General features: G+C 33.8%; 1 protein-coding gene, 1 non-coding gene and 3 pseudogenes across 2 annotated transcripts; 3 read left to right on the top strand and 2 right to left on the bottom strand.

Moving 5' to 3' along the window:
• Positions 1-547: 547 nt before the first annotated feature.
• On the bottom strand, positions 548-5,604 carry LOC120175438 (annotated as a pseudogene).
• Positions 5,605-8,685: 3,081 nt separating this feature from the next.
• TRNAI-AAU lies at positions 8,686-8,759 on the top strand. The gene has a single exon. It is a non-coding gene; the product is annotated as a tRNA-Ile (tRNA).
• A 1,873-nt stretch (positions 8,760-10,632) lies between these two features.
• Positions 10,633-11,486, top strand: LOC120175441 (cyclin-U1-1-like). Its single transcript, XM_039182065.1, has 2 exons — positions 10,633-11,126; positions 11,213-11,486. Exons 1-2 carry the CDS (start codon positions 10,687-10,689, stop codon positions 11,445-11,447), a joined length of 675 nt encoding a protein of 224 aa, XP_039037996.1. The 5' UTR covers positions 10,633-10,686; the 3' UTR covers positions 11,448-11,486.
• Positions 11,487-14,001: 2,515 nt separating this feature from the next.
• Positions 14,002-21,222, bottom strand: LOC120175526 (annotated as a pseudogene).
• A 2,489-nt stretch (positions 21,223-23,711) lies between these two features.
• LOC120175525 lies at positions 23,712-25,766 on the top strand (annotated as a pseudogene).
• The last annotated feature ends 1,477 nt before the right edge of the window (positions 25,767-27,243 follow it).

Raw genomic sequence — 27,243 nt, 5'->3', positions numbered from 1 at the left:
TGATCCTTTTTCCAGATAGCCAGCCAGCAAACCAGCTTGCATAATAACATCATGTCATTTTCTGATAACTTCACAGTGTTTAATGTCAGCATTGGACAATTGTTTGCTTTCTTCATTTGTATGTATGTATGTGTGTGTATTGTTGGAAAAAATGTATGTATGTATGTGTGTATGTATGTATGTATGTATGCATGCATGCATGTATTACCCTTTTCCCTTCTGTCCTTTTCTTGCGCTTCAAGGAAACTGAACTCAACTACCTCGAGCAATCTCCATGTTTCATTCTTGATAGTTAATGTCATCTGCGGATAAAAGAATCATACATGATAAAATATATAAACTACTAAAAAATATGGAACAAACCGAAAGAAAAAACAGTGGCTTATTATTCTGACAACGTGCTACTCCTTATTTCAATTCGATGACAATGGATCGGTGCTTATTACACGGAAAAGAGCTGGGTACACCGTACAAAATAAGATAAACAAAATCGAGTTCCCACAAGGGTTTTCCCCTGTGCTACGAAGATGGAGACGGCGACAAAAGCAAGAGAAGGATCTAATTATGTTGAAACAAACCGAAAGAAGAAATAGTGATTTATGATTCTGACAAAGTGCTACTCCTTATTTCAATTTGATGACAACAGATCGGTGCTTATTACATGGAAAAGATATGGGTGCACCGTACAAAATAAGATAAGCAAAATTGAGTTGCAACAAGAGCTTTGCCTTGTGCTAAGAAGATGGAGATGGAGACAAAAGCAAGAGAAATATCTAAGTATTTGGGAAAGGAAAAAGAATATGCACCGAAACTTGTTACTTCCAAGGTTCTTCACATCTAGTTCGACATCTTGGAGTGTGTATCCTTTATGATTTCCTGCATATAACACAACAGCATAACATACTCAGTGATGAAGTCGATATAAATCCCTTTTGTTTTTTTAATTGACAAATGAAGCACAGAAAAGCATCAAGTCAATTTCATTAGTACAGCATGTAATCAGTGGTTTTACAAGAATAGTTTATTGTCAAGATCCCAATTACCAATCACAAAGGAACAATAACACAAGCATAGTTGAGGCTGTTCGTAGATCGTCAGGGAACAGATCAGTTAGCTCGAGTGCCCGTAAACTCAAGTGAGTTGAGGTGGCCAGCACAATAGATCGACCAATGTACACATGAAACAGGCTTATGTTGTGAAACGAAATAACCTTCATACTGAATGCATACAACAACAGCTGCTCATACAGAGGATTGGGAGCGAGATAGGGACCTACAGCAGCATTAAGATGGAATCTATGGTTTACTTCCCTTTTCTGTAATCAAGAAAGAGTAACTAAACCTGCAACAAAAATGTACAATTGACCTAAGTTGAGCATGTTTGCAAGGAAATGATGCCTAAAAAAAATTTATGATATCAAAATCATTAAAAAGATGGTCAAGTGTATGCATATTTCATCAGATATTGCTATCAACATTTACAAACTATAATTTAACTAGAGAAATAATGATTTTGTGTCAGCTATTGAGTTCTATGCAATGAAAATGAAGGATTCAAACTTGAATTTAAAAAGTTTATGCAATATGCAGGTAATGCTGTGATTGACCACTCTGTGTGCAATATCAGTCGAAGTGGACACTGGAAACTTCTGCAAGCAGCAAAAATCTTTTTCAGATCCGCTCTAGCAGAAAACTTGATTCTCATAAAGCTAACCAATCTGAATTTTCTGATTACCTTTACATTTATTATAAACCAAATTATCTCAGTGGAATGCAAGCTACTTAGGAGATGACTAAACTTTTTTCTCTCTCTCTTTTTTTTTTTTCTATTTTCTTCACTCCAACACTACATGTTTCTTAGTTTCTTCAATCTAGTGTTAACATTTAGACAACAATTTTGAGCCATGGCACACCTTTTAGTTCTTTTCTGAAAAAAATAGGGTTAGGTATACATGCCATATCTAATTTTGATCCATTACAGACCTTTTAGAAGAAACTGGAAAAATAAACCTCTATCTCAATGTACAATTGGGTACAGCTGATACAAATAATAAGATCTCGACCTGACTCAGTTGGGTATACATGGCATATCTAATACCGACTAATGATATGAAAATGCACCACACAGCATCTATAAATTTTCATGCTTATCATGTTATTACAAGAAAGATTATTTACAAGCATTTTCAGGTAGGATGTTTAATATCTTTTTAAATCTGTTACCTTCAAGATCAGGGACATGGTTACATAATGTGGCTTATACATTTCGTGGCACAAGAGGATCATAGTCATATGCTTCACCTGCTTTCACAAATCTACCTTTCACCCGTTTCCTAGTGTCAGCCCTGGCTTTACGGGAAGCATATCTTATTTGCTTACCAAATCTGTAAAAAACAAAAACGAAAAACCAGATAGGATTTTAGTTGAAGCATAAATCATCATATGATCACCCTGACCATATGTGAACAAGCAACTATTCAAGCATGACTTAATACGTAAAAAAATGTAAAATTGTTGCCTCCATCTAAAATGGAAACTAAAGCATTAATCATTACGCAGAGATGCTTATATTTTTATGGCCATAATAATGGCTTCAGTGGTGTAGGTAGGTCAACTTTAACCATCTCTCCAGTATTTTTCTTTTCCAGGAAAAGTAAAACAGTAATGATATTTACAATCCTATAAAAAAATGACTTCGTATGTTTAAAAGACAACCTATTAAAAACGGACAACAACATGGTTGGCATCCAAAAAGAAGTTGATTTATAGAGTATTGGGTATTAAAATAGAATGCAGCATGATTCAGAAGATGGGAGAGACTAAGAACATGTTAAATGAGAGACACTTCATTGTTAAATGCCCTTAAAACGTTTAGCCTGAAAATGAACTACCTTGTAATCTATTAATGTGAAAACAGAATATAAATGTCCCTTTCAGTGTAAGAAGGGTAAGGATCATACATACATGTTTTCTTTTTTTCATTGTATCTCATCTTCGCTTTCTGCCTTGATTGTGGACAACTAACTTCCAAATTTGATTCCCATGGCGATTCTCCATTTAGAAAAAAAGGTGATAATCCACAGTCTTGATAATCAACAGGTTTATTTTCCCCTGCAACGTTGGATAATGAACGAGCCATGGTTGAAGGAATCCGACCACCAGGATATCCTAGATTGATGTTACAACCAGGATTCATAAGCATGCAATTGGAATTCCCGGTCATGGAAGTCATCATACTAGGTAAGCCACCAACTTAAGGGGATGGAAAAGGCATGCATTCCTTTTGACCTGATGATGATGCCTGATAAGACGCACAAAATGGCATATCAACCATGAACTGGACAAGAAAACTATCATCCACTTCAATAAAGAAAACTAGATAAATCAAGAACAATAATACATAGTTGCAGGTAAATAGTACCGGTATTGTTTTTTTACGTAAGTCAATGATTAGGCCCGACAAATTAATCTACAAGGGATCATGGAACAAAGTCTTCATCCTAACAGGTATTAATTATGTTCCGAACTTTGTAAGCCATGTATCAAAATTCTTATTCCCTTTCATTATCATATGTATGCTAGTTTTTAATTTTGTAGAACAGAAGATAGTATTAAAAAGTATAATTTGCACATAAAAATTGAAACCAAAGCAGGACAACGAGTTGATTATTTCAAACAAATGCTGCAAATGGAGGTGAATGAGGATCGGGTCCGTGGTTTTTATCAAAATACAAGGCTTCATGTTCTAGACCTTACTGAGGGATCACAAAAGTGGATAAAATTTAAATGAATATGGGGATATGATCCTCCAAGGACCCTCCAAATACATGTAAAAACACTAGAAAAAATAAACATTCTCGTGTCAGATCCTTACATGTACCTAACAGTCACACTAGAGTCAGAGTATCACAGAATGCCCTAGATAATACAACCGATTTCAAATTTAGAAATATTAACTATGTAGTACGTGGATTCTGAACTATTATCCCCTCAAAAATAACAGTGAATGATGTACTGCAAAAGGTAGGATTCACAGCTCATAGCTCTTCTATGAATAACTCTGATGCACTTGCAATACTCACAAATATTAGATTAGAACAATAGGGAGAGAAGAATATAAAACAATAGATGGCTTTATTAGATATATTTAGACATTGAATTAGAGAAAACCTCTATTGTATACTCAATATGACCATCTGATTTAGTTATTGATAAGGTGTTCTCCATCAGTATGCAGTCTGTCTCGGCACTTTCAAACTGGTATCCACTTTGACCTACTGAGCAGTCCCATATCTCATCTGCAGTTGCAAAGGTTAGCTGAAAATCATTTATGTTAAGACCCTCAAAGAGATCATCACCAACAGGAACTTTGCAATCTTTGAGTTCAGAATAACCCTGCGACATGGGTGGCAAAAAGGAAAATGAATCATGCACTGTGTGAAATAACAGCTTTAACTCAAATGCCATAGCTTTCAAATTACTGCAGCATGTAACAATGAATAAATAAAAGAGATGCATCATACCAGTAGAATCAAGCTATTATTTAAATTCAATTGCTTCCATCACAAGTTCAAATAAATTCAGCAGCAAAAAGCAATACCTTTAGCATATTTGATGCCTTGGAGAAAAGTGGTTCTTGATCTCCACAATAAGGAATGCAATTTGCAATAGTTGATATCAAACAAGATGGTTCTGTCCACGGCTTTAGTTTAGGACTAGATTTTAGTTCATTCAATTTGGTCCCATCCAATCCAAATGACGCCCCTTGTTCTCTTTGATTCGAACAGTTGGCAAGACAATCATCATTGCCAGACAAAGCACCACCAACTGCCACACCAGCGTCCAGAACCGAAGACCATATCTGTCTAAATTCGGCCAAAGAAGGACAACCGGTATAAAAATTCAATGGTTCCCGCCTATGTCCCAAACCCGTACAACCATTACAATTCCAATCACAATCTTGACAAGGAGACAATTTCTCATCCAAACACCGGACTACCCCAGACTGAGAATTGCATTTCTCACACAAAAGCGAACGAGCATGTCTACGCGACAACAGATTTGCTGAGTGAACACACCCATCACATCTCAAGCAAAGCCGAGCCGAATCTGATTTACAGTAAACTACAGCTCTCACCCCTCGACAAAAATCGCATATAGCTTCCATACTACCCTCCTCACACCTGATTATCTTAATCCCCCAAATACATTTGCTTTAACTTTTAACCGCTCCAACTAAACGGAAAACTCATGTTAGGAATTCGGCATTATTGATTTCTCAACGCAAAAATACTAGCCTTCATCATTAAAATCAGCAAAAAACACATTCAAAATTCTATCCGAAACATGTATATTGAAAAGCTGAATTTGAATCATTTAAATGCGTATAACCATAGAAAAAGAAGTAGATTGAGCTTATACTTTACCTATTCAGCCAAAAAAAAAATGGCTCCGAATTCCCTCCTCTGAACCAGCATTGATTTCGATCAGCGAATGTGGATGTACATAGAATCCATTAACGGAAGCAAAGAGACATCAAAGAATAATTACGAAAAAGTACGAAAATAATTTCAACAATAATGGGGATAAACGCACCCAGAAAATTATTTAAAAAAGTTGAAAAAGCGAAGTGGTGGAACGCCCCCCCCCCCTGAGTCAAAGGGAGAGCTTCCGCACCTCTCTCCAAGAGATATGATTCGGTATTTGTTCGCGTTTGTCCGAGGTTTACGGAATGAGTGACACGTGGGATATTATGAGCTTCGAGAATGGGATACTCGTTTGTCTGACGTGGATATGTGAATTTTTATTGGGGTGGGCTTTTTAGTCGGGGCGATGGCAAGGCTGGTAAATAAATACGCCGGAAAAGATTGGCTCACAAACTCATTGACACGTGGGCACCGGGATTTTCTCGGGTTTTTCATTGACCTTGAGTGCGAAAATGAAGCTCTCACCTATCTCGAGATCATAGATGACACGTGGATTTTGTGTCTGAAAAGCTTTTGCTTGGTGGTCTAGTGCAGATGTGGCATTTTTTCTTTTTACGAAAAAAAAATGAATTTATTTCTCCTATAGATTGTGTTTACCAATAGCTCCGGATAGCACTAGAAATGGTGTTTCACAAATACGCATGTAAATTAATCGAATGTACACGAACGGATGTATATTTATATTCGTTTATTTAATAAATAAATAAACATAAACGAATACGAACATAAACGAATAAATTTTTTTTGTTCATGTTCGTTCATTAAGGAATATAAGTTGTTCATATTCGTTCATTTAATAAATAAACGAACACGAATATAAACGAACACGAACATAAATGAACACGAACATAAACGAATATAAACGTTGGAGACCCTACATTCTATTGTTCTTTCATGAAAAATAGTCCACAATGCAAATCAACCAAATCTATAGTGATAAATAGCGTAAGAGTTGATTAGCAGTGATGAAATGTTTAAAGATATCAGATATTTCAATCGATCTTTTAAAGATATTAAATGATTCACACGACTTTAATTTAACACTATAACATTTATCTTAGTAGTTCATGATTACATATGAACAATCATTTTCCACTACGTTATTCTAATAAATTCACCGTCTAAAAGTTTTGTGACATCAATGTCAGACTTTAGTGAGATTTGTTAATAATGATCATTTCCATTGGCAGAGTATAAAATTTAACAACATGAAAATTTCGAACGGTACAAATTGGACTACAAGGCAATAACATAGATCCGAAATCCCTCTGATGCTACACATCTAACTGATATTATTGCTAAACCACCATTCAAAATTTTAACGTACCTAAAGTCTACTCCACAACTAAGTGTCACACAAAAACTATGAAAACAAAAGTTCATTGTCAAAGTGTATTTTCTACTTATTAATGGGTTCTTCCTAGGAAACTCATTACTACCGCTATTACACTCTTTTTCAGAAATTACATAGAAATCTTTGTTTTGTTTTCTGACAAATTCTATATATTTTTCTCTTTACTGATGCTCATATACTTCTGATTGTTATCTTTATCTTCCCATCTATTTCTAAAAAGAAATATGATGTTTTCTTGAGTTTTAGATGTGAAGATACCCACAATAACTTTACATATCAACTATTAAGTCAAATAAAACAGAGAAAGAGACGAAAATAGACTTGTAAAACTTCATATTGCACTATAATATAACTTGTTTTGAAGCTTTCACTGATCGTCTCCACTCTCCAGTGAACATTAGGTTTGGGAAAAAAGAGAGAAAATAAATATAGGTTCGAGGTGCCTCACTGGTTAACATATTGGATTTAATCTCCAAATAAAATTGGGTTAACTATGGAGTTGATCATCAGAATATCAGATTAATTAATATTTTTAAGATACTTATAAATTGGTCCCCAAAATTGATTTAAGAAAATTGTGTTAAACATAAATGAACGAACATAACCGAACTTTCACGAACATAAATGAACGAACGAGACATTTGTTCGTGTTCGTTCATTTAATTAGACGAACACAAAATCTTGTTCATATTCGTTCATTTAATAAATAAACGCACATAAATGAACTTTCCGCCGCACGATTCATGAATGGTTCGCTAAACGTTCAGTTCATTTACAAGGCTATTCACAAATCAAGCTTAGATGTCCCTAACTCTGGAAATTATCTCTGATTTATTTCATTTTAAATCGGAGTAATATAATATTTTTTTGTCAACTTAAAATAATCTCAACTCTTGATCTTATCCTATAACAAGTTTCGATATCACGTCTTCAAAATACTTACACTTGTCTAGATTACGCATATTTGGCACAATCTTGACTCTTGATCCTATTCTATAACAAGTCTCGGTATTACATACCTTTAAAATACTCATTCGTACTTGTTTAAATTAGGCATATTCAAAGAACAAAAAATAACGCGCCTCTTATTCCTCCCCACACAAATTACACATACTGTTGATGTTCAACCCATGAGGGGTAAATTTGTTCTTATTATGAAGCTTATTCAATGTTGTCATCCAAACTATAATCGAATTCTCGCAATATGATCTGAATATTTTTTCCACGAAATTTTATCATCATACATCATGATTGCATTTCATATTGCAGCAATAGACCACTCTGAATCATAAAAAAAAAAACCCTTGAATTAAAGATGAAAAAAATGCAAAAACTCTTTTGATTTTGATTTTAAGTTCGAATATAAACTATGAAAGTTAGTCTATCGATCTTTTAAACCTTTTGAATTTGAAGTTACATATATTAGAAGAAAAGTTTAATTTATTGATTTGTAATAATCAAATATTTATAATGACGTCATATTTTAATATTTCGATATCGGTTATGTTAAATATTGTGAAGTAGGAAAAAAATATTCTTTTAGTTCATAGACTATCTTAAAAATATACTGCATAAAATCATATAAAACACGTATAAATGAAGATGTAGAACACATATAACATCACGATTTAGTGACATTCAAAATGAACCCAAAAATAATAGTAACAATAACACGTCATTTTGAACTCACCGTTCACATCATACAAATTTTTTTTTTTTTTTTTTGGATAAGTGACATCATACAAAATTCCCTAGTAAAAAGTGCTACATTTTTTATATATGAAAACAGTGTCAGGCGATTTGATAAATTTAATATTTAATAATAAATAAAATTGCCAAAGCAATTGGCCTATTAGCTCAGTTGGTTAGAGCGTCGTGCTAATAACGCGAAGGTCGCAGGTTCGAGACCTGCATGGGCCATTTTTCCCTCTTTTTGTCCTTCAAGAAAAACGGTGCCGTTTCCTTTCATCTAGTGCTACTCTACCATGGGCCATTTTCCCCTTTTTGTCATTCAAGAAAAACGGTGCCGTTTCCTTTCATTTAGTGCTACTCCACCTTGGATAATTTATGTTAATTGAAAAAGCTCATGAACTTTGTCACTTCCTTCACATAAGCCCTTACACTTTTATCACATCCAAATAAACCCCTTCAGTTTGTCAGTTTATTCAAATGAGCCCCTTCAGTTTATCAGTTTATTCAAATGAGCCCCTTCAGTGTATCAATGTATTCAAATGTGCCCCTTCAGTTTATTACTTTATTCAAATGAACCCATTCAGTTTATCACTTTATTCAAATGAGGCAAGTTTTTCTGTCCGAGAATTAAGGGGACAAGCTTTCCTCGTGTATGATTCATAAGAGAGCTTTCCTCGTGTATGATTCGTAAGAGAGCAAACTCTAGAGAATGACCAAAAACCCACATCCGATTTGAATTGCGAAACGCCCCGGTTTTATTCTAAAACAAAACAAAAACCTTTTATTTTATAAAATCTTTTAATTTAGAGACTCGATGAATTCAAAATAACTTAAACAATTGATTAAAAATATATAATAATAAATTTATCTTCTATTGATTATAGTTTTTTTGAATTTTACATTTATGCCTTTTATTCTAAATAAAACTAACCTTCAATCTTTTAAAGGAGTAATTTTTTTAATGGGAATAGCTAGTTTTATTAAAATACAAGTACTTAGAATTTCAATAAATGTTTATAATCATAAATTAAACACATAATAAAATATATATTTTTTTATAATTATTAATACAAGAAACTAGTCACTTAAGATTATACAAGAACTATATAATGAAAAGGTTAAAAATCCAACCAAAATAATGCAACAAAAATATATACAAATAGATATGACTGCATCAACAAACAAACCACAAAATATGATGAAAACTACTGAAAGACTACCGACAAACCACATATCAAAGTCAAACGACGTGAGAAAATTATTCAATAACACAACAAGGTATTCAAATCCAATCCGAGAGTCTAAAGTAGAGAAGATAATTATAATAACAAATAAAAGAAAAAAACAATCAAAAGATCGAAAACGTGTTAACAACAAGGTATCCAAGTCCAATATGAGATTCTAAAGTAGAGAAGATAATTATAATAACAAATAAACGAAAAGAACAATCAAAAGATCGAAAACGTGTTAAAAATATAAAAAGTAGATAACAACGTACCATAAAAACAGAGAAAAAATGTATTATAAAAGCATACTTGTTAAAATTTAAAATAAAAAACAAAACAAAGAATTAATATAAGAAAATAAACAAAAAAAATAAGAATTATCAGTTTAATTACAATAATTAACACTAAGGCTGATACTGCCGTCAGCCCATCGAAATTAAAATTAAAGTGAGCAATGGAGAAAGAAAAAACAGTTGCAACCAACAAATTTTTTCAATGATAATTTTATATAAAACATTAACTTTTAATAGTTTTTTACTGACAAATTATATGATATTTAATGTGTATTTCACGATGACGTGTCACCATTTCTCTTAGATATCAAGTCAGTAAATTACAATGTACAAATGAGACGAAGATGGTTCACCAAATTCCAGCCATCGAATTGTTGCTATCCAATTGAACCCAATCCCCTCACATCCACACGTGGGACCCGAATCCATCTAACGGCTCAAACTCACTCAGCCGCACAAGCCAGCCACAATCACAGCATCTCCACCGTCCAAACTACAACCAAAGTCCCCCACTACCTTCACCTTAATAACATTAAAAAAACCAGGCTACAGCCATCGCTTATGAAACACTGCTCAACCAAACAGATAGGCTCATAAGTCCTAACCTCCCGATTCCTCTCCTTCACAATGGATTAAATGTTAGCCACCGCCGGCGACTACCACGCCGAGCGAATCCGGCAACCGGAACCAATTGTTGCCGAGACGACGACACCGAGAGTCCTCACCATAATCTCCTCGGTTTTGGAAAAGCTAGTGACGCGAAACGACAGGCTCGTCGAGGCCCTAACCGAGCAGCCCGATGGGTCGAACTCGAACGGCAATTGTAATAGTACTCCGGCTCCGCTAGGGAAAAGCTTGCACGCGTTCCATGGCGTTAGGGCTCCTAATATAAGCATACGCAACTACATGGAGAGGATTTATAAGTACACAAATTGCAGCCCTTCGTGCTTTGTGTTGGGATACGTTTATATAGACAGGTTGGCCCATAAGTATCCGGATTCGCTCCTCGTGTCGTTGAATGTGCATCGATTGCTTGTTACCAGCGTCATGGTTGCTTCCAAGGTTCTCGATGATGTGTAAGTATTCTTCTTCTTCTTCTTCTATAAAACCTATTTATTGTTGTTGTTTTGTTGAGAATTGTGTTTGATTGTTGCTAATTCAGGCACTACAACAATGCGTCCTATGCTCGGGTGGGAGGAGTGAGCAATGCTGAACTGAACCGGCTAGAAATAGAACTGCTTTTGCTGTTGGATTTCGGAGTGGGGGTTAGCTCTGGTGTTTTCGAGACCTATTGTTTCCACTTGGAGCAAGAGATGTTCGTCGATAGTGCAGGTCGGGAAGTTGAAAGGGCGATAAGCCCCGTTGCTGTCGATGAGATTGTGGCTGACATGGCTTGATTGTTTCGCAGTTTCAAACTGTTGTTTTGTAACCCATGTGTAGAGCTTTATTTTTTGTTTTCACTAATGTTTAACTTGAACAAGACTTCTTTTTTACTTCGATTTATGCTTCCGTCATCTATAAATCTAGTATAAATATATTTTGATTATTACTATTATTCTAAAGAATTGAGTTTGATGCCTTAGTACATGTGGTTGGAATTCAGAAACTTGAGTTTGTAAAATTAAGTTTGAATCATACTATCGTCATTTTTTGTATGTAATCTATAAATTTCTATATAGATCACAATTAGATCTTAGGTATGCACTGACCATGAATTGAAGAGACACTTCCGATATAAACTTTTATGTAAAAACAAAAAACAAAATGAATTGAGTTTGAGTATAATGCATGCATAATAACATAGTTACATAGGGTCGGGGATCACTGTCCTTGATTTGTTTATCATTAAAAAATATAAGAACAAATATCTATTTAGACATTAAAGTTTTAATTTGTTTTGTTTTTGTTTTAATTAGAATCCTAACTACATCCCTACAGCTTGGTGAAGGTGGATACGTGGCCACCATGAAATTTGAATTTTCTTCAATTAGTTACTTATTTTACTGATGGTGTTCACCTTAAAGTATAATTTATACCCATCCTATTTAAAAAATTTATGTTGTTAACATATATATGATCATCCTCAAAAATATTTTTAGACATTGCTACCTTTTAATCACCTAAATTCATTATATATATATATATATACTGACACTTAATTAAAATATGTGTATTATGATTAGTAAAAAATTTAAAATATAAGAATAATACATTTATTTCTAAAATTGAGATAAATGTTCAAACCATACATGAATTTCGATTAAAAAATTGTAATGTGAAACATATACGTAGTTTATATAATATAGACAATTTTAATTTTAATTTAATTATAGCGTAGATTGACTTAAATCAAATTTTTATAATATCTAAATTTTATACTTTTAACTAGTCATTGAACTTGACTCAAATTTAAATACTTTTTTTAATTTAAAATTTAATTAAAAATTTTAAAATAAAAACTCAAATATGACTTAAATATATAAAAAATAATTATATTACTATCCTAACTCGGATCAAGGATAATGACACTATTTTTTCAAATTGAATCAAAGATAATTATTTCTGAATATACAAAAGATTATTACACTACTATCCCGAAGATAAAAGATTTTAATATTAAGGGTCTGTTTGTTTTCCTGTAATTGTTTTTTCAAAAAATGTTTTCCTCATTTTTTTAGTGTTTGGATGGCGGAAAACAGATGGTCAATGTCTCTTGATTTTCAAATTATTTCATGAACTTTTAACTCCAAAGCATAAATATTCAAAACATTATTATTTTATATAATTAATATTAATATATTATTTTGATATCATTTTAATAAAATATTATTAATATATTCCTTAAAATATAACATTTTTATTTTAATATTATAAATTTTAATAGTTTAATAATATTATTATTTTATTAAGTAATTAATATACTTAATAATATATTAATTTTATTTTAATAAATATTAATATAATGTATAATATTTTTATTTTAATAAAACATAATAATATTAATGTTTTTATTTAAAATTGTAGATATAATATTTTAATAATAATATTGACATAAATATTATTAGATAGATTATTCTAATATTTAAAAAATAATATTATTACTTTATTAATAAATAATATTATTTATTGGTTATAATAATAATTTTTTTTTAAATTATCAACCAATAGAAAATGAATTACACAACGTCATTGTAATACTGTAAAATGTTTTCCAAGAAATTAAAACAACATTCATTTTTCGGAATCTATTTTCCATTAAACAAACTACCCTAAATCTAAATCTAAATCCAACTCAATCTTATTCTTAAAAAAATCAAACTCGCCCAAATTTTCAAAAAGAAAACCAATCCAACAGGATAAAAAAATCATGTTAGATCCAAATTCCATACTCATTTTAAATTATATACATAAAACTTCAACTTTTATATTAAATAATTTTATTATTATATATAAAAACATAAAATGATGTTACATAGACAATGATTAAAAAATAAATCAACTTAAAATTTAATTTGTAAAAAAATTATAAAAAAATTGATGATCTATTCAATTATATTCTCTTTTTTATTCATAAAGATTTTAATTGTCTAATGAAATAAAATATTAAATCCATCCAGTAATAATAAGAATTTGAATATTGACATTTATAAATGAAACAAACTGAATTAGAAAGATAACCCCACAATAAACCTATACAAAATTTGACCCAGAACAATCGATCAATAAATCGGATATAGGTGGTTAAATAAAAAAAATAAACAGTAAAAAATAATTACTTTTTGTGCAGATATAGGACATACATACACATGCCTTGAGAAAAGGATAAAATAAAAACAATACCGCAGCTTTAACCTAACCCATATATGATATATAGAAATGTATAGTATATACTTGGAAATCCAAAATAACTGGTTTCACCAGCAATGGAATGAAAACCACGTATAAAGATGATATACACTTACAGCAACTAATTCATATATTCAGACAATATCCACATGTACCATTTCTTCATCACCTCTGTCGACATCCACGTCTTGATCATGACCCTTGTACTACATATCGATGCAAGCCCGTATTTCGGGAAAAAGAAAATTAAATCAATGCTTTCGATGAAAATTATAATATAATTAAGCGAGTCGAATAATATAGTGGAAACAATATGGGCAAACGCTCAACAAGAATATAACCAACCCGTGAGTAACTATTTCGGAGGATCGGAGGAGGTGGAGGAAGTAAAAACGGCAAGCGTGATGCCTCGAACTTCTCCTCTTCAACTTCTACTACGTCGTCATCACCTGCATGAGCAGCCATGCTGGTCGAAGGCAATGAAATGGAAGCACGTGCATCCTTTAACTACAAAATAGCATGGCAGAGGATTACAAAATGCATACATTATTAGATTCCGGTTGTCCCCCCCCCCCACCCAACTTTCAGTCACTTATTGTAAGCAGGAAATGTAAAATACAACATCTTTGATTATGAAATTCGCTTCGGTACTAAACGGATTATGCCACAGGTGGAGTTTTCTAAGTGAAGGATATTATTAGAATTTTATCTTGGAAAGAAAACATCAAAATGATTCCGAACTATTACTTGTTATTGGAAATAAATACGACCAACAAGCTACCAAATTCATGCATCACATGTTGCTCTCTCAGAGAAACTTTTTTTTTCATTTTTATCGCCTATCGTTGTTATATTCATCATACGACCAAAGCAATATTTGGTGTATAAGTCTGGCGCAGTGTTACAAAGGTCTGAAGTCTTAACTATGCAGCTAAGCACCATACTTGCCTTTGTTTGGTATGATGGATGGAAACTAGGAAGGATGGATTTCGTACTTTGAATCTTAACCATTTGATTAACAAATTTTCCATCCTTCCTCATTTTCATCCTCCATACCTAAGCGAAGCCTTAATCTGACACCGTTTACAAACAAAAAATAAAAACAAAAAAGGGAACCTAGAGAATATCCCCTGCAGCATAAAAAGATATATGGTAAGGGGTACCTTATCAGCAGTAGATGTGATAACTGAGACTTTCTTTCCTTTCCTCAGCTTCTCATTACTTGCAGAGGGTACGGTATCGATGTTTCCATTTTTCACTGAACCATTTTCCTTGTCTATATTTGAACGAGTAGGGCGTTCACTCCAACGAGACCGCTTTACTGATCGGATAGTTTCTGCCTGACATCCTTTGCCTTGGATTAAAACAGCAAAATATAAGTAATCAATCAGCATAAAAACAATATTACAAATAATATGTCGCATAACATTATTTGGGAAAATAAATTTTGATAATTATGCATAGGTATATTCAATACTTGCAGAAATTAACCAGGTTGAACAGCCAATAGAGAGTATATATGTATATGTATAGTACATAGTGTGGGACAGGTAAGTTGTATTTGTAACATTATGTACCAAACACTTCAAGTGTATTTCTCAAAACAAAACAGTAATTTCAGCTTTAGAGATAAAAAGAAGTAATACTGGACTTTTCCTCCAACTTTCAGGTCATGTCATCATGTCACATAAAGTTCTATAATTGCATGTCTCTGAATCCCATATCTTACATTTAAAAATCTTAGGGTCAGCAGTCAGCTCAAATAAATCTTCAGATAATAATCCTATTTAACTCAAATCAATTAAGAATGGTGCCTAGAGTCTACAATAAGTTACCATTATATGCAGGGATTAAGAACTCAAATTTTCTGTAGACACTAAATATTCCACACAACATTATATGCAGAGATATCAAACAAAATATCATCGTGAATGGGACCTTCAGGGATGCCCTTATTGGACCACAGCCTTTTCTTGCTTGGAGAATTATTACCCCTTAACGCTTTTCGTGGATAAGATGTATGTAAGCCATTAGTCTCATCGTCACTAACAATGTTGATATTGGAGTTCTCTTCATCATGTCTGGTTCCAGAAATACTTAAACCAGGCTGTTCTCCTGACTTCTGCAGTCTAGCTTGAGATCTAAAAATTTACATAAATATTAACTAATGAATAAAACCTACCAAACACTAATCAGCATTTCTTCAAATTTCAGAATCAGAGATGAGATAAGATGCATCAAGTTCGATACAGCTAACAAATAAAAATAAGAAAACAACATACATTGTAAAAACTTACCTCTTCATTTCATTTTCTATCTGTGAGCATCGATTATATGCTTTGAAAAACTTCTTGATTCTTGAAGTGATCCTAAATATTTCAGAAATCCAGAGAAAATGGCTAAGAGAAGGACCATTCATCGAGAATGAACAATTAATCATATCATGCCTGTATCACTACAGTTCTGCTTACCTTTTACATTCCTCTTTTTCTTTTTCTAATTGAGAAGCAAGCTCCTCAACTTGAGAGGTAAGAGTATCTGCTTCTTGAACTTTCTCCTCCACAAATGTCTGGGGGGAGATCAAGCATCAAATTGTAGAACTAAAATCCATTACAAAAAGACCAAAGATAAAACCAATCAAATTTAGACAGATGAAGAAAAGTTATTATCATATCAATAAAAATAAACATGCCATAACATCCTATAAACATTATTACAAGAGAAAGCTGTTCGGCTGAAATAATTAACAATCAAGAAGATTAAATACTATTCTACATGCCTTTTCTTGTTCATGATTGATGAAAATTAATCTCAACACCAGGAGACAAAATCTATGCAATCATGTTGATATGTTAGGCTTAACTAAATTGACACACTACACTAAAGGATAAAACCAAATCGAACAAGCAGAACAAATAACGAGTTCCAGACCCCAAAAACCAAGATGACTGATATGTAGGGAAGTTAAAATAATAAAAACAAAAGCGGCGAGGAAGCATTCTGCAGGTTAAATATGAAGGCAGACCCCAAAACCCATGATAAAAACCAATCTTGTCAACTCGAATTAACTTCGAATTGTAATTTCATAAACTCGACTAGACTCGAAAAAAATTTAAATTTGAGTCGAGTTATAAAATAGAACTCAAATAGTAACTTGAAATTTTTATGAATTAGTGGATTGGTTTTCAAGTTTGAATTAAGTCATGCGACTTTGTATGATTTATATATCACATATGAAAAAAATATGAAAAAAATATTTATGTATAACACATATGAAAAAAATATGAAAATAAATATATGTATCGTATATAGTTATAAAAAATAGTTTAAATTGGAATCAAATAATATTATAAATATTTACAATTTTTTTTATAGAAGCAAATATTTACAATTAAATTTAAACAAAAACTCAAACAACTCGACTCGAATCTTATAAACTCGACTCAACTCAAAAAAAAAATTCAAATCAAGTTTGAGTTATAAAATATGACTTGTCAACTTGAATAACTCGAAATTATTTTACTCGACTCGACTCCATCAAGCGCTCACCCCTACCCATGATGACTAATATGTTGGTAACTTAAAACATAAAAACAAAAGCAATGAGGAAGCATTCTGCAGATTAAATTTGAAGGCGTATGCACAATCAAGTACATGCTCCAGATGCCTTGCAATAAAATATCCATAGTCATGATAGCATCCAATAAGCAAAAGCAATTAGGTAGATATTAACTGACCTCTAATTCATGCTTGCGGTGAATAAGCATGTCAATATCCAAGTGTACTTCTTTCAACTGAAATAGTCAAATACATATTTATATATTATATAGAGAGAAAAAGGATGGGGCAAGCGGGTTAGAATATTAGATGCTACAAATGATAATAAACCAAAATTTTCAAACCTGATCCTCAAGAATGCGTTTGGAAGTAGAAGATATGTTTCTCCCTTCTATAACCGGATCTTCAATCTCATTTGAAATTTTCAATTTTTTAGAAAAATCACTTTGTCTGTCCAAACGTTCTTCTTCTTCCGATTTCTGAATTACATGCAATGAAGAAGATAAGAAGCGTGATAATGTAAAATTGTGAAAAATTATAAACAAAATTAATTATACACCAACATAGTGAATCTTTTTCTTCTCTAGATCAATCATACCTTACATTTTAAGTTTAGATCTTCACTATGAAACATTTTACCCATTAGGAAAAAGAAAACCTTATGTGTACTTGTATCATAAAAGTAAGTTTGACAATATGACTACATATGACCAGGCATCATACATTCTACTAAAAGTCTGGTTGAACTAGCTTCAGGGACCTTAAATGTAAATTCTTTAATCTAAATACATCAAAATTTCCCTCGTATAAACAAGGAGGAAAAAATAAAACACTATAAATGGGCTTATACCAATCCCTTAATTTATGATAACTTGCATTCTTATTAGGAAAAAAAAGACTACATTTCGATGGGCCCATCCATGGTATTTAACTATAAAAGTAAGGTTTTTCCCCTACAACAGTATTCTACTGCAATTAGACACAAGTTCAAGGTCAGCAAGTTACAAGCTACAATAACCCAGTTCAATTTGTTTACGGAAGATGTAAAATTATGTAGCATAATGACAATCGCAAAACCTCCAGGCCTAAAAATGTAAATATATTTATCCATATTTATAGTCCAACTCCAACCTATGATTTCTAAAATTTAAGAATTGGGTCTAGTAGTCAGAAAAAAAAAATCTAAGTATAGGCGCAAAGCCAGAAAGAATGTTCCAAAGGGATTATCCATAGCTAATGTTCCCAAGGGATTATCTATAGCTACAGTTTGCCAACGTTAATGACCCCAAATCCTAATCCAGAAACATGAGTCCCACTCTCAAAACCCCGCGATGCTTGCTTCTAGATCAGTTTCCAATAAATTTGCCATCATAAGAAGCAAAGTAAGGAAAACTATTCCAACAAACCAACCAGGCATAACAAAGACAACTACTAACAAAGTTCTACCATACAGGGTATGTGTTAAATTACCTCTTTTTGTCAGTGGACCTCAAAGGGCTATATCCTGCAATTTTAAATTCCATTAGTGCATATAAAACCCAACTGGATGGGAAAGAGAATAACAAAGAGAAAAATTGGAAACAGTGAAAGAAAAAGAATCAGCATCAAAACCTAAAGAGTTAATGCTACTCTTGAGTAAGTTTTCAGAAGTAACCAAGAAAATAGTAAGATTTATCACATTCATCTTCACTTCATACTTCGCAAGCCAACAAATAAATGCGTAAATGAATTGAAAAACAGAGGAACAACGTAGCAAAGTAGAAATCAAAGGTTACGAGGATAAAATCATTAACCCCGCAATGTCTGTTGGTCTCTCGCATCTCTTCTTGGAGAATATCTTCGCTCAGGAGATAGCCTTCTGTCAAGCTTATCCCTCAAGTCACCATTTCGATAGTTCCTTTTACCTGGAAATGAAAAAGAAATTAGCATGGGAACACAAATCACTCACAATAATTAAAATGCATCAGGTGAAAGTGAAACAAGCACAGGGACAAACACAATCAATGTTAAGCTTACCATCACATGGAACAATATGAGAAACATTATATAGAACAATAATTCTGCCTTCTTGCCAGTTTCAAAGGGAGGGCAAAAATAGTGTCCTCAGATTTGAATAGAAAAGGAAAACCTGTATTGTAGCCTATATCATTGAGATAACCGTCGGATGATAGGACTGGAAAAAAGATAGTCACCATAATCCCATCTGATTGTTGAGCAATAAGAAATATATGAATTCCGAATTGAATGGTACGATAGATTTCTCTCCAAACCCATATATAAGACAATATAGTAATTTGCCTGGTATGCAATATAAATAGATTTATTCTGAACTTGTCCCAATAAATTTGCATTCTTTCCCCATGCAAGAAATCCATAGACAAAGTCACTGAAACATAAGAAAGAAATTATGGAAACATCACATGCTCCAGCAATATGCAACCAGCAGAAGTGATGACAAATTACAGACCAGAGTTGCACATCAAATCTGCCTCACATCTCAATACTTTGTATGAACACAGGTTCCGAGAAAACCTAGAACATAACCTTCCCAAACGCCTGCTTGTTTCATGGATGCATAATGACAAACCAAGATATAGCTGAGCAGGAAAAATATCAAACCAGCTCTAAGATTTACCAACCAGCACAATCCTTTCTGAAGAAGACAATACTAACTCTGTCAGTGATACTTTGTTTAACTGAAACAAACAGGTAGCTGACATAATGGAAATATAAGTCTCTAGAAGAAGCCTAATTATAAGTTAAAAAACTGTGTCAAAAACTTCGGGATCCCACTCATGTTTACAAACCAAGTTGATCTGATCTGATAGCAGAATCAACTATTTGTTACAAAGAATATGCAGCCAAGCCCATGAGAGGTTTCGATGAGGGAAGCAATGGACAACAAAAAACAGACCGGCTAAAAATAACATACCAGAAACATGTAAAAATATATAGCAAAAGAAAAAAAATGTGGTTACAGTAACTTCAAACCCAATATCAACAAAAGATGAGAGCAGCAACAACAGTTTCGGTGAACTAGCAGAGAAAAACAACAATTTTTTTATCTGTTCAGCAATAGACAGCAAAAACAAGATGGACTTCATTTTAATAGAGCTAAAGAAAAATTTTCCTATAGAATTTACAGTATTACCATCTGACTTTAGCATCCAGAAGCAAGAAGAAATTTTATAGTTTAAACATCTTAATGTGTAGAGCTAAGTGCCCTTATGGAAGTATCCCTTCCTCAAAGAAACCTAACATATTTAAGCCGGCAAGAAAAAAACATTAAAAAAGGTTTGCTACGGTGTTCTCGAAAGTCTAAACATAAACTAAAATCCGGCAAAATCTTGACAATTAATTTATTAACACCTACCTTCGTTATCAATTATCATTTTCCATTCCAATGCCCTTCAAAAAGTCTCAAATCAAGTCTAGAAGTTTACATCAAATTTGAAGGCTTAAAAGAAATCCATACGGGCATATAAAGGAAGTACGCTAAACCCGAATTCAAAAGCCAATTAAACGATTGTCACCATGGGCATAAAAGTTAATAAATAATCAACCAAAAGGGAACGAGGGATCAGTTGGGGATCAGAAGCAAAATAACAATAAAAAAAAATATTACCGCCGTAAGAACCGGAAACCCCCCGTAGATCAGCATCTCCATGCGCGAAGGAGCAACTCTGGCGCGAACAGCGTCCCCTTTGATACAATACGCACAGCTTCGTTTTTGAAAAGCTTCCTTTCAACCATTTTTGAATCTATAACGGATAATCGGAGAATAAAAAACTTAAACAGAAGTTCCAATATATTCTTTCAGAATTTCAAATATCCATTTGGCGTCTGTATCTATGATAATCTTTGTGGCTCTTAAATCTCTAGCCAACACCAATCCTTGTCGTATTCCCCAAAGCTCTGTTGTCGTGCTGCTAGTTGACCCTATTTTTATTGTGAAACCACCCAGTCAACTGCCGTTGTCATTACGAATCAGGCCTCTAGCCGTGGCTAGTCTCGATGTAATCTTACACGCCCTATCTGTATTTAGAATTCAGGTCCCTTTTGGTGGCATTCGCCACTTGATCCTTTGGGGTTCTTTCAATATGGTACGGGGAGAAACTGTGAAAGCCATATTAATGTCTTTTGTTAACTTACGAGAAGAGGCAGTTACATGGTCCCAATTCTCGCTTCTATTTGTGAATATCATTTCATTCCTACATTTCCATAGGCCCGGATTGTGACAGTGAACAAGGTGCTCCATTCGAGATCATCCTCCACTAATCTATGGGAGCGACTATTCTTCATAAACCAGTCTTTGAAGTCCCCTCCTTCAAATTGATTTCCTAGTCGTTGGACTTTCAGCTCTCTCCAAACTTGTCTTGCTAGGTTACACCCTCGTAATACGTGTTCAATGGATTCCATTTGATTATCGCACTGTTTACATCTCGCATCATGGGACATTCCTTTCTTAACACGGTTCTCGCTTGTGTTTAATTTGTTGTGCATGGAAAGCCATAGGGAATTCTGATCCGCTTAGTGGTTTTTATCTTCCAGACCCACTCCATGTTTGTGAACTTTATATGCCATTTCCATATTAATCAGAGCCTTGTATGCTGTAGTGACTGAAAATTTTCCATCTTTGGCAAAGCCCTACAGGAGCTTGTCTTGGCTTTGTCTATTTGTCCTCAACGGGATGGGTAAGCCATGAATTTGATTCCTCGTGTCCTCTGAAAGGTTGCTGCTTGATTGATTTCAACTTAGATGTTGTGCAAATTATCGATTTAGTTTAGTTTAAATGAAAGTTCCACTTTCTACTTATGTATTTAATCATTTTCTCCAGGTTGACATGCGGGGTAATGTTTTTGGGATGCTTACAGCGCATCCATTATCATCTCTTGTGTCTCTTCATCACTCGGATGCTATGGACCCAATCTTCCCTGACATGGACAAGACTAGAGCTTTGGAACACTTCTTAAAGCTGTGAATGTTGATTCTTCTCGGATTTTGCAGCAAACTGTCTGCTACGATCACTTCAATTCATTGACCGTTTCAGTTGCATGATGCTATTCAGGTATACGAGGGCCATCGACTCCTCCCTGACCTCCTTTCACTACCAAAACCTTTTCTTCATGGAGACGAGGCTCGAGAGTTGAGGCTAACTTTATGTTCAATACAAGAGAATATCCTAGAGATTCATGTGAAAGACCGCTGGTATATTAACTAGAAAGTGTTGTATCAGACAACAATGTTATCTGGAGCAACTATACTGGGCGTCCTGATGGAAAGTGCCTGAAAAGTGATGCAATAAAGAACCTCAAAGAAATCAGAGTGGTATCACAGAAGCTAGAGCTTGATGTTGAGCAGGTATGATTGAATAGATGTTTCACCTTTGAAAATTTCAAATTTGAGCCATTTTATTTTAATGTCAACAGTCCTGCTCCATTCATAGTTACAACTTGTCCTTCTCTATTCCAGATGATGGCTCCTCGTCGGCAGTACTGTGAGATTTCAGCTTTGCATAATGAATTAATGGTTATCAACATTAGAAAATGCGGAGCTGATGAATTGATTTTAGTGAACGGTTAACCCTTCTGCAAGAATGACTACTGTTGTGGAAAAAATGAAACAGACGAAGCATGCGGAACTTCAATTAACTTTTGCTCACGTCACGCTGTTAACTGTGTTTGTGAGGTAGTTTTGTTGTTTTATATGCATGTTTGTTGAATTGAATGACTTCAATCCAACATCCTTTATCTGCAAATTCAAAATTTCTTGCAACTCCTTTTCCCCCCAAATATTTGCAAAAGGCTCAGTTCTCTTTAGTACAGGTGAAAAATGCCCATTTCCATTTTTACTGCAATCATCACAAGCAAGTTTTCCCATCAGGTGAAATATTGTATATTCCAGGTAAATTATAAGCTTTCTGTATGTTTGACATCTTTAAGTCTTTTTAGAGTCAGGTGCTTTCTGAATAACTCTGTTGCATCTTATCATTTCCATTCCCAATCTCAGGAGAGGAGATTCATTACTAAAGCGGATCTCGGACCTTTTGTTTAGCAATCATTATTGAATAGCGGAATGCTCCTTTGATGAAATGGAAACATCTGTTATCTTACCATTGAAGAGTTTGATAAACGGTGACGAAGGATGTGACTGTTTTTTGTTAAATGGATTGGCCTGATTAACTGATATTATGTTTGGAAGATCAGAGGAGGCATCAGGTATGTGAACAAAGGTGCAAACCGATGAGTTGAAGCATCATGGAAAAATCCATACGCCTTGTATTTGTACCCTGTATGCTATCTTGTGAAAATAATCGAAGTTTTCATCAAAAGCAAATAGCGTTGATTATATTCTTAATGCCTTGTAGCTGATATCCGATCGATTTGAAAATTCCCTCGGGTTGATGTTGTGTGGTTGAATATGGATATTTGTGATATGCATACTGTCAAGTCAATCAGCTGTTATACAATGATTATTTGACATGGAGGCGCCGTTGGTTTGTTTTTGGAATGCCTGGAATTATGCAGATAAGAGGGAATAAAGAAGGATTACCACCAGTTTTGACAACACGCTCCTTCAAGTATATCAAATAAGCTTGATTACTTCATTTGTGAATTTATAATGTGTTATTCACGTTTCACATTGGTTAATGAAATTTGGTGGCTAATATCAATAAACACCCTAACTACCACTTATCAAACAAAGACTAAAGTTAAACAAATTCTCCAAAACCCAATCTTCTACCCATCTGCTGAACTTCATTTTGATCTCATCTTCTTCTTGTGTCACTTATCTTGTTATATCGGTATTGTTACTCGAAAAAGCAAAGCCGTCTTCGCATGTATATTCTTCTCACCCAGATGCTTATACACCGACTACCATGGAGCATATAGTGTTCGGGATAGCTTCGAGTCGGAAATCATGGCTGAAATGAAAGGAGTATGTTAACCTATGGTGGAAGCCCCAACAAATGCGAGGATGTGTGTTCCTTGAAAGCATGCCTTCTAATGCAACTTTAATGGATGAAAATATCACTCTGCCTCCTATTTGCATCTCGGAGGACACTTCACGGTTTCGTTACACGTACAGAGGCGGTCTTCGGTCGGCGATCCGCGTTGCACGTGTAGTTTCGGATATTGTTGCACTTAATCATCCTAATGTGAGGTGGTATGTTTTGGGGATGATGACACTGTTTTCTTTCCCGATAACTTAGCGAAGACACTTTCCAAATATGGTCATCGGCTTTGGTACTACATCGGGGCTGGTTCGGAGATTTATGAATAGAACAGGATTATCGGGATGGCATTCGGTGGAGCAGGCTTTTGTATAAGCTATCCTCTGGCTAAATTTTGGCAAAAGTTTTCTATTCTTGTATAGGACGTTATGCTCATCTGTATGGAAGCGATTCCAGGTCTACTCTTGCTTGACAGAGCTTGGTGTTGGCTTGACACATGAACCCGGCTTTCATCAGGTACAAATCAGTTAAAATCGTAAACTGCTGCTGAATTTTGGTTCCTGCAAACTTGTTTAGCCATACGAATTCGGTTCAAACTTTGTTTCAATGCTTATGTTCCTGTTTGAATTTCGACCAGTTTGATGTCCGGGGCAATGCACATGGTTTGTTGGCTGCTCATCCATTGACACCCTTGGTATCACTCCATCACATAGATCATATAGACCCAATCTTCCCTAACATGACAACTACCAAGGCACTGCAACACTTGCTCCATGCTACAAATGTTGATTCTCAGAGAATTTTGCAACAAACGATCTGCTACGATCGTCGGTTTTCACGGACAGTTTCGGTTTCTTGGGGTTATGCCGTTCAATTATACGACAAACGCATACCTTTACCTGATGTTCTCCCTGTTCCAGAAACATTCAGGCAATGGAAATGGGGAAATGTATTAGCAGGCGTGTACACATTTAACACCAGAAAATTCCCCCCACATCCTTGCCACAGACCCACAATTTTCTTTTTAGACAGTGTATGTCTAGCAAGCATGGCATCAAGACTGTTTACAAGAAATCTTATGAAGATTGCATGCTTTTCATGGATCCAACGAGGAAACTCGAAAAAATCAGAGTTTTCACCGAAACTAGACCTTGATTATAAGCAGGTACCATACTTGTTTTCTTTTATATGCTGTTATGGATTATGATGATTGCAGATGATGCTTATGGTATCTTTTACTTAGATGCAGGCACCGAGGAGGCATTGTTGCGACGTGTTCCCGACTAAATCCGACAAGCTTTTGGACATCACGATACGGGAATGCGGAGAAGATGAACTGATTTACATGCATGAATAGATGTTTGGTTTCAAACTGTGTTAATGGATAGTTAGGGCAGATTCTTAGATTTAATAGCATACGGATTCTGGAACGAGTTTTGTCAATTTCTTTATGGAAGGAATTCTGGAGACCATGTTTTCCTTGACATGAATCGGCAGGGCAGTATGTCCTTAGTTTGCCAATATCATCTTTCAACCTCTTTGTTATTTCTGTCACTTGGTTTTATCCATGGATGGACTAGGTCGGGTTTTTGTCAATTTGGTCTCACTCCACTTGAAATCCGACTCAACCCTAGATTATGGGTGACTTCATTCAACCCGAACCCGACCTATAATAAATATATTTATAAAAATATTATTTTATTCAATATAAATAAGGATCTAATTGAAAAATAATATATAGAGGGTTATTATTACAATTATCCTTAAATATATAAGATAAATTTAAATTATTTTTTGAGTTGAGTCAGATCAAGTATCTTTCACCCTAAACATTTTTTAAAAACTTCAACTTAATCCGACTCAAACCTAAATTTATTTTAAAAAACTCAATTCAATCAAAACAAAAATCGTCATATTCAGATCCCATGTCCATCCTAATTTTAACTGATGCTATTATTAAAGGTTCTACTTATTATCTTGCCACCATGCATTTGTCACGCCCTCGCTTTAGAGGGAATGTTGTTTTTCAAACTCTGAGTCCCTTTTACGTGATTTCTTTCCAAAATTTAAATATAATTTATTATAAATCTATTAAGTGATTTTAATGATAAAAAATATTATTTTTTAATTATTAAATTTAAAGAGTTACATTTGTAGATTGTATATATTATTAATTGATTAATAGAAATATAAATAAATACTATTTTTTAATCTTTTTAAACTATTTAAAAATAAAACTCGCGATGAACAGTATATTCCTATGATAAGGGAATATTTATGATTTTGAGTAATTTTTTTCACTAATCCATTTATAATCGATTTCAGTCGATGGTGTCAGAAGGAGAGAACGACCAAAGAGGAAGTGGATAGACTGCTTGAAAGCTGATTTGAAGGATTTAACCATTTATAGAGGACATGACCTCTGATAGAAAAGTATAGAGACTTAAGACCATAGTAGCCGAATAGTGTGGGTCACAACCATAGGGTGTAACATCTATGTCTTCTTTGTAATGCCTTTGTAGTAATTTTCATTACTTCTACTTTTTATACGTTTTTGTCATTGGATTTTTATAAAGCCTTAGAACTAGGGTAGAAGAGTAGTGTTGTCTTAGTTTAGGTTTTAACCCATTTAACTTTATTCCTTCTCGTAGCTTGCTATCGTTGACTTTTGGATACCATTCTCTTCATGTTTCCTCTTTTTGAATTTAGTCAGATCTTACGTTTCTGTCTATATACAGAGATTTCTACACAGGGATTTATTTGCAAGTATTATTTCCCATTACAGACGCGCATATGAAGACGGCATAAGAAAACTATTTAACTATATATTTATA

The sequence above is a fragment of the Hibiscus syriacus genome, unplaced genomic scaffold, assembly GCF_006381635.1.
Source record: "Hibiscus syriacus cultivar Baekdansim isolate YM2019G1 unplaced genomic scaffold, ASM638163v2 tig00112206_pilon, whole genome shotgun sequence".
Taxonomy (NCBI): domain Eukaryota; kingdom Viridiplantae; phylum Streptophyta; class Magnoliopsida; order Malvales; family Malvaceae; genus Hibiscus; species Hibiscus syriacus.
The sequence above is the reverse complement of the archived record's forward strand: the minus strand, read 5'-3'. Positions and strand labels throughout refer to the sequence as shown.

What these genes read in the sequence shown, in the direction of transcription:
- LOC120175441 (XM_039182065.1), top strand. Translation starts at nt 10,687, where the DNA reads ATGTTAGCCACCGCCGGCGACTACCACGCCGAGCGAATCCGGCAACCG. An exon ending in TCCAAGGTTCTCGATGATGT is followed by an intron (nt 11,127 to 11,212) that starts GTAAGTATTCTT and finishes TTGCTAATTCAG; the next exon opens with GCACTACAACAATGCGTCCT.